The sequence below is a fragment of the Trachemys scripta genome, chromosome 1 (assembly GCF_013100865.1).
Source record: "Trachemys scripta elegans isolate TJP31775 chromosome 1, CAS_Tse_1.0, whole genome shotgun sequence".
Lineage (NCBI taxonomy): Eukaryota > Metazoa > Chordata > Testudines > Emydidae > Trachemys > Trachemys scripta.
This window is the reverse complement of record NC_048298.1, coordinates 61,731,641-61,748,805: the sequence shown is the minus strand read 5'-3', so window position 1 is coordinate 61,748,805 and position 17,165 is coordinate 61,731,641. Positions and strand designations below refer to the sequence as shown.

The 17,165-nt window shown below is 42.3% G+C and overlaps 1 protein-coding gene across 10 annotated transcripts in view; it reads left to right on the top strand.

The window, feature by feature from the left end:
• GRIP1 (glutamate receptor interacting protein 1) overlaps window positions 1-17,165 on the top strand; it is a 544,307-nt gene that overhangs the window by 445,614 nt on the left and 81,528 nt on the right. For all 10 annotated transcript variants that reach the window (XM_034770827.1, XM_034770872.1, XM_034770797.1 and 7 more), the window contains exon 8: window positions 15,822-15,969. In XM_034770827.1, coding sequence (XP_034626718.1) covers window positions 15,822-15,969 — 148 coding nt within the window. The remainder of the gene's footprint in view (window positions 1-15,821; window positions 15,970-17,165) is intronic.

Genomic DNA, 17,165 nt, shown 5'->3' with positions numbered 1-17,165 from the left:
TGCCCGATGGTTTGTTATTGTAGGACCTGTCAGCAGAAGAGTTTAAATTTGATCTATACTGTTGTAAGATTCTCTTATTTCTTGGGATGAGGACATTAGTCAGGGTTGCAGTATTGTTCTACCTTACAGTTCCTTGAATCAAATGTAGGCTAAATTCTAGGTGCCACACAGGCTGTCTTTATTAGATGTTTCACAGCAATCTAATTCTGTGCAACAGTTCTGGGCTGGCTTCAGGAGCAGCTAGTCATTAGTAATTGGGAGGCTAAACCACAGTAATAATGCTCAAGTTGTTAAATGGACTATAAATGGTTGTACCTATAATATGGGTGCTGTATTGCACGTTGCAGAACCATCTCATGCCACTGAGAGATTCATGGTAGGGGCATGAGTTACCTTTCCCAGCCCCTGTGTGCTCCAGTCATTGTAATGTGCCTGGCTGGAACTGAGCTGGTGCCACCTGCACTTACCATGCAACATATGATTTTCAGGCAGGCCGCAGAGGGGGGCATATGCAGAGCAAAGAATTCAGGCTTGTTTGGGGTTAATTGAGATTAGCCAGAAAGAGGCAGGTATGGGACCCTCACTCCCATCCCCCTCACGCATGCTTCTTAAAACTAGAGTCTCTCTGCTGTTGCTTGTCCAGTTAAGCAACATATTGTTTAGGTTTGTGACCAGCAGGGCACTGAGTGAGGCTCTAGCTGCCCAACTTTCTTGTCAATTTCATGGCTCCAGTGTAAACAATGCAATGTCTACACAGACACTGGGTATGTCTATACTTGCGGATAGATAGACACTACTGCAGTCAATACTGCGAGTGTCGATTTAGCGGGTCTGGTGAAGACCCGCTAAATCAATGGGAGAGCACTCTCCCATCGATTTGTGTACTCCACCTCCCCGAGAAGCATAAGGGAAGTCGACGGGAGACACTCTCCGTTGACACAGTGCAGTGTAGCCCCTGCGGTAATTGGATCTAACAACGTCGACTTCAGTTACGTTATTCACGTAACTGAAGTTGCATAAGTTAGATCAATTTACCACGGTAGTGTAGACCAGTGGTCTCCAAAGTGGGGTGCATGCACCCCAGGGGGTGCGCAAGAGGATCCTTGGGGGTGCGCGGCAGGAGGAGCGCTTTTTTTTTTTTCCTTCATTTGGGTGGGAGTCCGAGTGGCTTTTTTTTTTTTTTTTTGCTTCGGCAAAAATGGTAGAGCTGGCACAGCAGGGGGTGCATGCTCAAAATTTTTTTACTGATAGGGGTGCGCAATCAAAAAAGTTTGGAGACCACTGGTGTAGACCAGCCTACTGCATCGACCTAACTACACGGACATAAGCCCTACTCCTCTCATGGAGGTTGAGTTATTATGTCGGTGTAGTAGGGCACTTACATTGGTGGGAGCAAGGCTGTAGTGTGCACTCTGACATGTATTATGCTAAGTTTACTTGGTGGTCTGCACACCAATGCTTACAATAACTGAGGCATTTTACCAATATTTCCCCTTTTGCAATTCTCCAGCAAAAATGTTATACCAATAGAATAAAAACCAGCAGGATCTTATTAAGAGGGATAAGGCAAAGATGCCACATTTATTGTAAATATAATGATAAAGCAAAAGATAAAAGTAAACAACGTTGTTTGACTACTTATTCCTATCACTACTTATTCCTTATATACACACACACATATATAGATAGATAGATAGATTCATTCACACAATCATTCATTTAAGTTCTGTATAGGTGTTATAGTTACCAACCGAGAAGTTGCTCATGCCAAGTTACTGGCCAGGTATCTTGGTCATGAGGATGGAGCCGAGTGTGTGTCAGGTGCACCTGATGCTCCTGGAGGCTGACATAGTTAGGTCGACATAACCTGTCTTATGTTGACCTAACTGTGTAGTGTAGACCAGGCCTCCGATGAGTGAACTAGAGTGCCTGGCATTAAATGAGTATATTGATATAATAGGCATCATGGAAACTTGGTGGAATGAGGATAATCAATGGGACACAGTAATACCAGAGTATAAAATATACAGGAATGACAGAGTAGGTTGTGCTGGTGGGGGCATGACATTGTATGTTAAAGAAAGCATAGAGTCAAATACTGTAAAAATCTGAAATGAATCAAACTGGACCAAACAATCTCTCTGAATAGAAATTCCATGCTTGAATAAGAAGAGTATAGCAGTAGGCGTATACTGCCAACCACCTGATCAGGATGGTGACAGTGACTGTGAAATACTAAGGGGGGTTAGAGAGGCTACAGAAGCAGAAGGGGCAATAATAATGGGGTATTTCAACTATCCTCATATTGGCTGAATAAATATCTCAGGGTGTGATGCAGATGTAAAATGTCTATACATGACTGCTTCATGGAGCAGCTAGTTTTGGAACCTACAAGGGGAGAGGCGATTCTTGATTTAGTCCAAAGTGTAGCACAGGATCGGGTCAGACAGATAACCATAGATGAACTGCTTGGTAATAGTGACCATAGCGTAATTAAATGTAATGTCCTTGTAGCGGGGATAATTTTAAAAAATGCCTTGGTAACACTTAACTTTAAAAGGGGAACTACACAAAAATGAGGATGCTTGTTTATGGAAATTAAAAAGAGCAGTCACAAGAGTTAAATGCCAGTATGGGGACTATTTAAAAACACATAACAGAGGCTCAGACTAAATGTATGCCCCAAATAAAAAGGCAGTAGGAGGACCAAAAGAATGCCACCTTGCCTAAATGGAAGACTAATGGAGGCCATTAAAGACAAAACGGCATCCTTTAAAAATTGGAAGTCAAATCCTAATGAGGAAAATAAGAAGGTTCAAAAAACTCTGGCAGGTTAGGGATAAAAGTATAAAAAGGCAGGCCAAGAAAAAATTTGAGAAGCAACTTGCTAAAGACGCGAAAACTAACAATAAGAATTTTTTTACGTACATCAGAAACAGGAACCTGCTGAACAGGTAATGGGGCCACTAGATGACCATATGTCTAAAGGAGCACTCAAGGAAGACCAGGCCACTGTGGAGAAGCTTCATCAGTCTTCACTGCCGTGGATCTGGGGGAGATACCCATATCAGAGCTCTCCTTTGTGGGCAACATCTGAAGTACAATCCCAAACTGATGTGTCAGTAGAAGAGGTTTTATAAAAATGGATAAATTAAACAGTAATGAGTCACCAGGACCAGATGGTATTTGCCCATGAGCTCTGAAGGAGCTCAAATATGAAATTGCAGAACTACTAACCATATTGCTGAAACAGGCCTCTACAGAAGGTGACTGGAAGATAGCTAATGTAACGCCAGTTTTTAAAAAGCACCCTAGAGGTGATCTTGGGAATTACAGTCCAGTAAGCCTAACTTCAGCCCTGGGCAAATTGGTAGAAACTATAGTAAAAAACAGAATTATCAAAAATATAGATAAACATGATCTGTTGAGAAAGAGTCAACATGACTTTTGTAAAGGGAAATCATGCCTCACCAATCTATTTGAGTTCTTTAGGGGTGTCAACAAGCATGTGGACAAGGGTGATCCAGTTGATACAGTGTAGTTGAGCTTTCAGAAAGCCTTTACAGGGTCCCTCACCAAAGGTTCTTAGGACACTAAGTGGTCATCAGATAACAGGGAAGATCCTTTCATGGATCTGTGACTGGTTAAAAGATAGAAAACAAAGGATAGGAATAAGCAGTCAGTTTTCACAATGAAGAGAGGTAAATAGCAGGGTCCCCTAAGGATCTGTACTGGAACCTGTGCTGTTCAACATATTCATAAATGATCAGGAAAAGAGAGTGACCAGTGAGGTGGCAAAGTTTGCAGATGATACAAAATTATGCAAGATAGTTAAGTCCACAGATGACTGTGAAGAGTTACAAAGGGATCTCACAAAACTGGGTGATTGAGCAACAAAATGGCAGATGAAATTCAATATTGTTAAGTGCAAAGTAATGCACATTGAAAAAAATAATCCCAGATATACACATAAAATGGGGGGTTCTAATTAGCTGATACCACTAAAGAAAGATCTTGGAGACACCATAGATAGTTCTCCGAAAACTTCAGCAGTGGTCAAAAAGATGACCACAATGTTAGGAACTGTCAGGAAAGGGATAGCAAATAAGACAGAAAATATCATAATACCACTATGGTGTACACACACCTTGTAATACTGTACCAAGTTCTGGTCACCCTGTCTCAAACAGCATATAGTGGGACTGGAAAAGGTTCAGAGGAGGGCAACAAAGATGATCAAGGCTATGGAACGACTTCCATACGAGGACAGATTAAAAATATTAGGGCTATTCAGCTTGGAAAAGAGACAGATAAGGGAGGTATAATAGAGGTCTGTGAAATCATTAATTGTGTGGAAAGGGTGAATAAAGAAGTGTTATTTAACCATTCCCATAATACAAAAAACAGGGGTCACCCGATGAAATTAATAGGCAGCAGGTATAATACTAATAAGAGGAAGTACTTGTTCAACAAAGCATAGTTAAGCTGTGGAACTCATTGCCATAAGATGTTGTGATGTTCAAAAACATAACTGCGTTCAAAAAAGAACTACATAAGTTCATGGAGTATAGATCCATCAATGGTTATTAGTAAAGATGATCAGGGATGTAACCCCATGTTTGGGGTAACCCTAAACTCTGACAACCAGAAACCAAGAGGGGAAGAAAGGGGAAGATCACTCCAACTGCCCTGTTCACTACATTCCCCCTGAAGCTCTGGTGCTGGCTGCTGTCGAAAACATGAGACTGGGCTAGGTGGCCCATTGGTGTGACTCATAGGGCAGTTCTTATGCTCTTATTACTCATTCTGCAGCCTTGATGGAACACACACATTTTCCAAAATCAGAGGCACTGGGAAAAGACATGTTTTGGTAGGTTATACAGTGGGCCTCTGAGGTTGCCACAAACCCTTTGAACAAGAATTCTCTTTAATTTTTAAATAGCTGTTATATTATTACATAAACTTGCCTGCTTCACTACCTGAATACTGCTTGCAGTTGCACAGTACCAGCTTACTCCATTCCAAAATATATTTTGGGGCTAAAGTGTCACACATCATTAAGCATATTAATATTTTCTTTATTCCAGTTCTTGAGGGAGAATTAGAAATACCGTTGATGATTTTGGCTTTTCAGCCTTCATTATTGCTGGCTGAGGATGTTTCTAATTTCCCCACAAGATCTGAAATAAAAAAGGTTACTCTGTTTAATGAAGCATGAATGAAGCCAGGGTGCAAACATTATTTTATATTAGTAAAACTGAATACAAATGCCAGTACTATATGGTTGCTACTACTGTATGGTTTACTCATGACCTTTATAGACAGTAAACTATGAAGAATAGTATAATACTATGATTGATAATGGTCATTGCTGGCTATAATGTTGCTCCCCTGCCCTTGAGATGCTGCAGACATTTTCTCTGTAACAGCTGTGCTCTCTCTCCCTGTTGCTGCTACCACTTTTTCCCTAAACCATTCAGCCTCCACCCAAGTCCCATTTTTTAAATAGACCCATATTAGGATTAGAGAGACAAGCCACCCTGGAAGTGCATTATGGGAGTTTAAATAAAATATATAACTCCCTTGAAAGTTAGAGTGATGGCATTAAGGAACCATCAACCATGTGTGGGAGAGGGGAAAGCGAGACTAGGTTAATCATCTGCTCGGCTTTAAATCTGAATTAATGAAATGCCATAACAATTAAAGTAAATGAGATTGTGTGTGTGTGTGAGAGAGAGAGAGAGAGAGAGAGAGGAATGAGCCAAACAAAGGATGACCAGATGTTAGTAGTGGAGAATGTAGAGCTCAAATGTATTGATAGGCCTCGGTCCAGCGTGCCAGTACTCAAGCTGCCTCTCCCCGTAGGACTCATTACTTGTGTCAAAAGCATAACCAAAGAAAATAAGTGCCAGGGCTTCCTCTCTTCCTGTCTTTGATAGACCTGCTGGGAAGCAAGACAATAGGGGAAGAGACAAGGGCACTGGTCGAGAGGAGATTTGTGGAACTAAGCTGAGGAAAGCTACCCTACCCCCCGAACTTGCTCACTTTCACTACAAAAGCAATCTGTGGCTTGAAAATGGGCAGATAGTCCCTTTAACGGTTTCCCTTTATGCAAGTGACCATGGAAACAGCGCACAGTTGGAGGAGGCTGAACAGGAGCCACCAGTTTAGGATCGGAAAAAGGGGTGTTGGGTAATTATGGGATTGTGGCATGGCAAGGAGATATGATTATTGGATTGTCAGCATAGTAGATGGGGCGTGATAGCAAAGTACCATCATGTTCCCCCACTTTGACCACTGAGAAAGCCAGGACAACTCCAGTGTCTCCATAGTATTACAGGGAGGAGGCAGAGTATGTTTTTGAAGGACATCAAGTGGGTGATAGTTCTAAAACAATGATCCTTAAACATACCAGAGAAAAGACAGCAAGATATATTAAGTGCAGTTTAAGATACTCTCTGACAATAATGAATGGGTTGTGAGTTAATGAAAAAAGTGAATGTGAAAGAGCAAAGATTCCCGGAGTGCTTTTATATTGCTCCCATTGTCTTCAGCAAAGAAACCATGTGTAAGACACTGTGAAATTATCTGTACAGATACTCTTGCTGCTAACGCACAGGCCTTTGAAATAGGATTCCTAGATTCTACTCCCAGCTCTGCCACAACCCTCCTGTGACTTTTAGCAAGTATTGAGGTTAACATTTCCAAATGTGGCCACTGATTTTGGGTGCCCAAGCAGACACATTTTGGCCCCGTTTCGGACTGCAGCTTTCATTGATTTCAATTGGAGTTGTGTGTGCCCAGCATTTCTGAAAATCAGGGCCAAGGCATGTCTCAGATTGGGCATCAAATCACTAACCACTCCTGAAAAATTGCACCTGAATATATCTCTGCCTCAGCCCCTTGATATGTAAAACAGGGAGAATGATACTTGGTGCATGCGGCATTGAGGTGTTGTGGCTAAGCCCCACCAATAATTCCTCACCTATCAATGACACTGGAGACACTGTGTAGTGCAGCTGATGTATTGCTGGGAGCAGTACCAGCTCGTGCTACCAGAAGGTTGGAGCTGCTCTAGCTCCTATATCAATTCAACTTTATTCTGGCTCTTATACCGTGCTCATCACCAGTAATGCACTAAGAACATGACAAACATTTCATGAAAAACATGTTCTCTCATCCTCTCCCTAAGGCAAGAATTGTGTGCACTGGAGTGTTCTGTTTTGAAATTTACACATGCATGTGTTGCTCTCTCTTCATTTTAGAGAGGGCCAATCAAGGAAATGTGCCTTGCACTTGGATCGGGAGGTGGTGAGGTTTGTGATGGACCTTAGTTCCTGGAGGAGTTAATTGCCTAGTCCTGGGCTCACCCTCGAGGAAGCTCTGTCTCCTGTCCTTAGGGGCTGCAATACATCTAGTTGCCACAGGGAGATCCTGGCAGGAGTCCCTGCAGCATCTGAGGCAGCAGAGAGAGGAGGCATAGAGGAAGAAATCCAGGTTTCTGTGGAGTGAGGCAGAGAGGGGTAAGAGCTAAATTGAAGGGAAAGAGTTTGGGAGTCACAGAGGGATAAAATCTGTTTCTCCCATGCTGTTCTTTACTGTAAAATGTCCCAATTTTTCATTCTCGAAGTGGGAGAGGAAAGAGAGTGCTTCTTTTTCTTTCCACTTCACCAACAATCTCCCTTATTCCCACCAAAATGCTTCTTTGTGACACACCCAGCCACAGTGTCCCAGCTTTTCACTTTGAATATCAGAGGAGTGCTGATGGAAGATGGAGGGAGGGGACAGATTGCCACCTACAGCACCCACTGATCATCACAGAAGCATGGTGACGCTTAATGTACTTGTGCACTTAATGCACTTTTAAAGAGCTCTGATACACCTGAAAAGAAGGCTCGTGCAATGGGAGAGTTATACACTGACAAAGCACTCCAGTTGCTTTGGAATGCTCTCAGCAGAGAATATTTGAGGGACATGGGCTACAGGTGTTTTCTGCAGTTTGTGCTATTGGTATCTCACTGTGCTGAAAGTGCTTCTGGAAGGCTCAAAAATTGGGCTACAAAGAATACCCTCTCTCCTTTTTTCAGGCTCAAAGTTTGCCTTATTTGCTACTAGAGGAAGGCTGTTTGGAAGTGGTAAAAATGTCTGATTTTCCCCTTGGTTTGTGTGAGAGCACAAACCTTACTTTGATCACTATGTTATCATATGAGGTGTAGCAATGGTAGAGAAGGATTTTCTGCTTGGGGGGGTACTTCCTCACACAGCCTGCTTCACACAGTCAACCTGTGGAACTCGATGGCACAGGATATAGTGAAGGCCAAAAGTATAACTGGGTTTAAAAAAGAATTAGATAAGTTCATGGAGTATAAGTCCTTTATTGTATTTTTTGAAGTGCACAGGATTCTTTAATTTCAGTGTTGGTTCTGAAAATCATGATCACGATTACACCTATGTATGCCAGCTGCTTTTCTTTACAGGGCTGCTTAGAAATTGCAGAAGGCATTACCACTAATACTGGTTGTTGACTGATAAGTCTCACCACTGTGAATGATGGCATCTAGGTGTCTCATTGCTTTATTGAGCTTTTTCACTTTCTTAACTATTTCTTCCCAGCTATAGTGATATAAGTAAGAGATCCACTGCACTGACTTTCAGCAATTTTGAGGGATGCTATTTTGGTGGGCAAGGAGTAGCAGTAGTGAGTGGAGCTGGAAGGATAGAGGGAGCTATTGAATAGCCCTAGCATAATGAAGGAACTGCACTTTGTGCTAACCATACACAGCAGAGATGCAGTGTGTCAGCTAGTGAAAGGAGGGGCTGTTTGGGATAAGAGGCGCAGAGGGAGGATCATGGGAGGAGATGCATAGCTGGCTGTGAAGAACTGGCCTTGTAAAAACCTGGATTGCAGCATGATGCTGTGTTTTGTTTTGAAATCTCTGAGCTGCTGAAGCATTTGTACTAAAGTATTGAGACGATCCAGGGGAGAATCACAAAATTTTGGGGCCTGTGTGAACTCATTGAGTGAACCTCACTCTGCCCTAAATTTCATGGGTTATGATCTTTTGTAGCCAATTTTGCATATTAACAATTGATGTAAAGAACTTTTTGTTCTATTTTTTGATCTTTTTCTACATTTTCAAATATATTTGAATTATAACACAATACAAAGTATGCAGTGCTCACTTTATATTATTATTTTTTATTACAAATATTTGCATTGTAAAAAAGATAAACAAAATTCATAGTATTTTTCAATTTATCTCATACAAGTACTGTAGTGAAATCTCTTTATCATGAAAGTGCAACTTACAAATGTAGAATTTTTTTTTTTGCATAATTGCATTCAAAAACAAAACAATGGAAAATTTTAGAGCCTACAAGTCCACTCAGTCCTACTTCTTGTTCAGTCAATCGCCAAGACAAACAAGTTTGTTTACATTTATGGGAGATAATGCTGCCCACTTCTTATTTAGAATGTCACCTGAAAATGAAAACAGGTGTTTGCATGGCACTTTTGTAGCCAGCATTGCAAGGTATTTACATGCCAGATATGCTACACATTCGAATGTCCCTTCATCCTTTGGTCACTATTCCGGAGGACATGTGTCCATGCTGATGATGCTTGTTAAAAAAAAATGTGTTAATTAAATTTGTGACTGAACTTCATGGGAGAGAATTGTATGTCTCCTGCTCCATGGTTTTACCCGCATTCTGCCATGTATTTTGTGTTATGGCAGTCTCGGATAAAGATCCAGCACATGTTGTTTGATTTAAGAACACTTTCACTGCAGATTTGACAAAACACAAAGAAGGTACCAATGTGAGATTTCTAAAGGTAGCTACAGCACTCGACCCAAGGTTTAAGAATCTGATGTGCCTTCCAAAATCTGACAGAGACAAGGTGTGGAACATGCTGTCAGAAGTCTTAAAAGAGAAACGCTCCAATGCAGAAACTACAGAACCTGAACCACCAAAAAAGAAAATCAACCAATCAACCTTGGTGGCATCTGACTCAGATGATGAAAATGAATGTGCATCAGTCCGCACTGCTTTGGACTGTTACCGAGCAGAACCCATCATCAGCATGGAGGCGCGTCCTGTGGACTGATTGTCGAAGCATGAAGGGGCATACAAATGTTTAGCATATCTGGCATGTAGCCTGCAATGCAAGGTATTTACAACAGTGCCATGTGATCACCTGTTCTCACTTTCAGGTGATACTGTAAATAAGAAGTGGGTAGCATTATCTCCCGTAAATGTAAACAAACTTGTTTGTCTTAGCAGTTGGCTGAACGAGAAGTAGGACTGAGTGGACTTGTAGGCGCTAAAGTTTTACATTGTTTTGTTTTCAAATGCAGTTATGTAACAAAAAAATCTACATTTGGGAGTTGCACTTTTACGATAAAGAGATTGCATTACAGTACTTGTATGAGGTGAATTGAAAAATACTATTTCTTTTGTTTATCTTTTTTACAGTGCAAATATTTGTAATAAAAATTTATAATATAAACATCACTGTACACTTTGTATTCTGTGTTGTAATTGAAATCAGTATATGTGAAAATGTAGAAAACATCCAAAAATATTTAAATAAATGGTATTCTATTATTGTTTAACAGTAAGATTAAAACTGCGATGAATCACAATTAATTTTTTAATCGTTTGACAGCCTGACTATTTACATATATACAGACATGCAGCACTTCTGTAGCAGGGCAACATGCTTCCTTTTCCACATCTGTGCATCAGCATGCTCTGTGGAAACTGGCAGAGATTTTCCCTCGGTTTGGATCTCTTTTCTGATTAAAACAAGAACCCCTGGGAACTGACAATGATCTCTCCTTTCACTCTGGAAGGAATTGGATTTTGTGAGTGCCTCTGATTCATGTACTGATGATCACTTGCCATTAGAAACCCACATGTTTAAATATTCTGTTGACCTCAAACAGCTACTGTGGGTGGTTTTACTTTTCTTTTTGGCTCACTGCATTTTTTACTGGCTTTGGTCAAAGAAGCACAACATAAAAGGGCTATGCAGGCTTATCTCTCTCAGGTGAATAGATTGTAGAACTTTGGGGCACCTAGGAGGGAGATTCCATTGGAGAACCCAAATAACAGACAGAATAACACTAGTAGTCTTTGGGTAGCTGTGTGTTTCAACAGCTGCTGCCCTCTTAAGCTCAACAGACTGTGTGAAATCCCTCCTTCTTCTCTCTTTTTATCTGTTTTAAAACTGTTTTAAAATGATTATTTTCACCTAGTCTTGGTTGTTGTGGTTATGCCTGTCATTTTAAGATGATAACCTTTTACCTAAAGAAGCAGAGCTCCCAAACAAGCAACCTCCCTCTCCCTTCCATTTATAGAAGAGAAAAGTGAAGAGCACATACAGTTAGAAATAGGGCTTGAAATCTCTCCAGAAACACTGTTCTCATGTTATTTCAGAACTTCCTAGCTGAAACCAGAGGGTACTAGTAGACTTTGAAAAGAAAAAAATTAAAAGTAAACAAGACTTTTTGAGCCTTGCGAATTGTTCGCTTTGCATTTGGTTTGGGACAAGGGGTGACTTATTTTATCAAGACCTGTTTGCCCATCGCTGTTTGAGTCAGGAGTGGATTTATCCTAAAACATACTGTGCCGTGGCACGGGGCCCCCAATGACAGGGCTCCCCAAAACATAGGCACGGGAACTAGGGGTACGGGGGGTGCTGTAGCACCCCCATGTTTTATGCAGGGCTCCACTGCCACTCCACGCCCAGGGTCCTGGCTGCCGTCCCACACCTGGGGCTCTGCGGGCTCCACTGCCACCCTGTGCCCAGGGTCCTGGCTGCCGCCCCACATCTGGGGCTCTGCGGGTTCCGCTGCCACCCCACGCCCGGGGCTCTGCGGGCTCCGCTGCCACTCTGCGCCCAGGGTCCTGGCTGCCGCCCCACACCTGGGGCTCTGCGGGCTCCGCTGCCACCCCACGCCCGGGGCTCTGCGGGCTCCGCTGCCACTCTGCACCCAGGTTCCTGGCTGCCGCCCCACGCCCGGGGCTCTGCGGGCTCCGCTGCCACCCCACGCCAGGGGCTCTGCGGGCTCCGCTGCCACTCTGTGCCCAGGGTCCTGGCTGCCGCCCCATGCCCGGGGCTCTGCGGGCTCCGCTGCCACCCTGCGCCTGAGGTCCCGGGTGCCACCCCACGCCCAAGGCTCTGCGGGCTCTGCTGCTGCCCCGCTGGCTGGCCCGGAGAAGTGGGCAGAGACCCACGTGGGCTGAACACCCACCTGTAGGTGGGGGTGGGGCATGGCTCCATCGGCGGCCACCTGAGCGCCCTGCTGACTCCGCACGCTGATCTCTGCTCGCCTCCCCTGGCCACTGGGTCCTTGCAAAGCAGGCGGCTGCGATCACCCTTAGCCGCTGTGGCTGCACTGCAGCTCCCATGGCCGGGCTCTGACACCGGCACCTCCCTGTCTCCCCAGGACCCCGGATGGTTCTTTGCTCCTAACAATATGTTTTAACATAAATGGCGTGGGGCGGCAGCAGAGCCCCACATAAAACGTGGGGGTGTTGCAGCACCCCCTGCACCCAGGGCCGCTGATGGGGGGACAAAACGGGCAGCTGCCCCTTGGTCTGGCGATTTAAAAGGCCCTGGGGCTCCTGGCTGCTGTCACCACTATTGGGGGGGCCAAAAATGAAGCTGCACACAGGGCCCCACTAACTCTACATCTGCCACTGGTTTGAGTAGTACATTAAATATGATAGGCCTTTTTGCTAATGGTCAAAGTTGACAAGCAAAAACGGTTCCCTACTATTTATCTGAAGAAACATGAATCTAGGCAAGGTTGTTGTTAGCATGCAGAAAGTAATTTTACAGCCTCTGGGAGGTTTTAATCAAGCCTTGTATACTGATTGAGATGCACTGCTCAAAAGTGGGGAAACTGATTAACGAAATAAAAATTCTAGAGTGTTTTCCATGCAAACATTCATCAGTATATCTTATATAATTACATGGCCAGTAAATCAACACGGTGTGTAAATGCTTCAGTCATGGTGTAAATATCTTAATGACTGAAACATCTTTAGACATGAATAATTTATATCTGTATGATTCATTTTTCATACCCATGCTTTACTTCAACATGATAAACTAATCCTTCTCTGTCAGGGGATATGCACTTGATTATCCTTTCCAGATTTCTCTTTCTTGTGTTTATTTTTCTCAGTTAGACACACTCCATTTCTTTTCTTCTGCTTTCTCTAATGTAGTTATCTTATTTATTCACCTTGTCTACCTTAGTTTAGTTTACCTTCCCAGTACATCTCAACAGACATCTAGAAATGCTGCCAGGGAATAAGCTGATTTTTCCTCTTACAAGTAACTTTGCAAGCACTGCAGCAGCATCTTGAGACATTGACTCAGTATCACCAGATGACATTAGCATCTTCTTTTTTCTTTGTTGTTGTAGGGGAGACATAGATTATGAGAAGTACTTTCTAGTGACAGGCCAATGCCAGGTTAAAGTTTATCACTTGCAGAATCTTTATTGGTACAGCTCTTTGCCACAATATTTATTACAAAAATGGCTTTCTTCTTTACAGAGTATCATAAAATACTGATGCTCAAATAATTTGTTTGTAGTTCCAAACATCAGTAGACAAAATTAGTTGAAAAATGACAACAAGCACAGGACTGGGAGCCAGGAGTTCATAAGTTCTAGTCTCTGCAATGGACACCTTCGGCCATAGGCAAGTCAACTTGGGAAAAAATTTCAAAAGGCTACTTCTGGGTGCCTCTGTTTTGGGAACTCAACTTGAGACAGTTTTGGCCTGATTTTCAGAGTTGCTAAGTGCCTTCTACTTCCTTTGATTTTAATAGTGTCTATGGATGTCCAGCACCTCTGGAAATCAGGCCCAAGGGGTCTGAGTTGGGCACAAAATTGAGGCACCCCAAATTAGTGGCCACTCTTGGAAAAGTTAGCCTTGATTTCTCTACTTGAATTTTCCATCTTCAAGAAGGGGATGATAATATCAAGCTACTTCACAGGAGGTTTCGTGAAGAATAATTAGCTAATACCTCTAACATCATGAACAATTTCACCCGACCACCTCTTTCTTCTTTTCACTCCCTTTCATTCCTGTATACTAGTTATGAGGACCACCCAACCTTCATTACTTAATAGTATTTCCAGTTCGGTTTGCTTACTTCCCACACACGTTTTCCCCGGTATTTATGCTTTGGGACAATAATACAACATTTCACATTCTTAATCTTCTAGTTCCTGTTCAGTGCTTTTTTCTTGGCCACTTGTTGAGTTGCTATCTTTGGCTTGTTCTTGGATAGTTCCTTCTCCTTGTCAAGGATAGGACATCTATTGCAGGTGTCTCTTGAATCACGCCATCACATTCTTCCTCTTCTGCAAAATTCCATTTTCTGTCACACTTTGTGTACTGGAAATACATGACAGATTCTTTAATATTCAATAAAAGACCTCATGTCCCCTTTACCTTTTCCTAACTAGTTTAAATCCCAGCTAATAAACAGTACCAATTTCAGTCCCAGCAGCTTCTGTGGATGCCGTCACATCTAAACATGTGCCTCTCCTCACAGCAGGCATCCCAGTGTTCTGTGAACCAAAACTCCTTCTGTACATCCATTAAGTTTACTGCAATGTTAATATTCTCCTTTCTCCACTGATGTGTGGCACTGAGAGCACCTCTGAAAAGATCAATTTACTTTGTACCAGTTTTCAGTTGTCGTCTTACATCCCTGAAATGTATCTTCATTTTCTCAAATCTCCCTTTCACTTATCTCATTTGTTGCCTGATTGTCAATAGCTGGTAGGGATTCCCCAGTTATTTTTCAGAATATACTTCACTCTTATTATCACATGCTTTATCTTGGCATTCAGGAGGCAAACTACCGTCTTTTTCCCTTGATCTTGGTAACAAATATTTTGGGCTTAGTTCCTCAACACAGAGTCACTAATTAGATTCATTTGCTGCTTCTTTCTTTCTGGTTTCTATTCAGTGCTTTCTTCTTGGCCAGTTGTTGAGTTACTATCTTTGGACTGTTCTTTCTCCTTTTTAAGGACAGGGCATCTATGGCAAGTGTCTCTTGCATCACTCCACACACCTTTCTCTTCTGCTCTTCATACTATTTCTAGTTGCCATATAGTCACTTCTTCCATTTTCTTCACAATGGTCTTTTCTGTTATCTCAGCCTGAGTCTGGTGATTCCACCTCTCATCAAATTTTCCTTCACCTTTTTCTCTCAGCCATTTCAGTTACTATAAAAGGCCTTCCACTTCTCCAAAAACTAAACCAGCATGCACTTTTATACATCTTATACTTTTATACCTATTCACTTCCTACGTATGTAGCTCTACTGGTCTTCATTCAGATATTGAAACATCTTTAACTCTTTACTGCCTTAGTTACTTAAATAGCATTCTGTGTCCCTGATACATTTTTACTTCAGTTGCTGTCTCTTAGCAAGTCATTCTGTTCTTTCTTTTCATCTCAGAATTGCATCTGTCTGCTGCTTCATAGGGTTCTTCGAGTTAGAGCTCTCGTGTGCCTAACCTCAACACCTTATTATCAACAATGACTTTACTGACCTGCTCTCACTTTCATTCATTCCACACTCAAAATATAGGCTCCCTAGTTAATTATTTAAACCCCATAATCGCTCCCTCTGGAACTCCCCAGTCCAATGTGGTTTTCCTGTTTGCGGCCTAGATAAATACAGTAGTTGTAGAGATTTTCTGTGAAAATGAAATATGAAAATGGCACAGATACCAAATTGGTGTAATACTGAAATACTCTTTTTGGTCTAATTTTAACAGATTCGGTAGCAACAGCATCTGGACCATTGCTAGTCGAAGTTGCCAAAACTCCTGGGGCAGCTCTTGGGGTTGCACTTACTACCTCGATGTGCTGCAACAAACAGGTCATTGTCATAGACAAAATCAAATCTGCAAGTATTGCAGACAGGTGAGTGCTACAGAAGGCCCTACATTCTAGGATTACGCATCCATTTTATATCTTATCTGTATTTTTGTTGCTGTTTAAAAAAACTTCCCTTGGCATTTTAGATGAATTTGACTGAAGAAGACGCTCTCAAGGTTGTTAGAGCTTCAAATTAACCCCTCTTGGCAAACAGTAGCTCTATAATGTACAGCTTTTAAAAAGATTCCTGGACGCCATTTTACTTTTGCTCATTCACACGACATTAAATTACAGAAAAAAACAAACCAACTCCCAACAATACCCTATGTCAGCCCATAAAAAAACACTGTCTCCTCTTTCTAGTATGTCTGAACCTGTTTGCTTATGCTGTGCTACAGAGTAATTTGAAGGTTTGCTTGGGTTTTTTAAATATAATGCTGCAGCAGTGATTAGCATTAAAAATAAATACCCTGCTGCAATTCTTAAAGTAAGTCCCACAGTATGAAACATCTGTCAAAGTAAGTAAATTTTGAGACTTAGCAACCATGAAGTGCTCTTTTAGGGTGCATCGTTCATTCTTGTGGCACAGTGAAATGGAACTCCTTATACTTGGATTTTTTTTCTTATGAAGGTTTTAGAATACCCCTGAGGTATTAGAAAGACTGGCTTCTGTATTTTAGAGTTATTTTATAAGGAAAATCCCTTTTTCAACTCCATTTGAAAAATTCCACCATCATGAGATAAAATTATATTTACAAACAGGAAAAAAAAAAAGGTTAGATACTTTCCCCCAGATCAGTGGTGGGCAACCTGTGGCCCATGGGTCAAACGCAGCCCATCAAGGTAATCCGCTGGCGAGCCGCCAGGAAATTTGTTTACATTTGCACAGCCCCCCGCAGCTCCCAGTGGCTGCAGTTTGTGGTTAGTAGCGATGGCCAGCACGTCCCTGTGCCGCTTCCCACAGTCCCCATTGGCCGAGAATGGCAAACCGCAGCCACTGGGAGCTGCAGGCAGCTGTGCAATGTAAACAAACTGTCTGGCGGCCCGCCAGCAGATTACCCTGACAGGCCGCAGGTTGCCCACCCCTGCCCCAGATGGTGTAACCTCTGTAGTAAAGCTGTGGGATCTTTTTTTAAAATTTACCTTAAATATTATGTTTCAGCAGCAAATTTCTCCTGCATGTCCCCAGTCACCCTTCCTTGTAATTCCTCTTTGCCAATGGTGCTGTTAGTAGCAGCCAC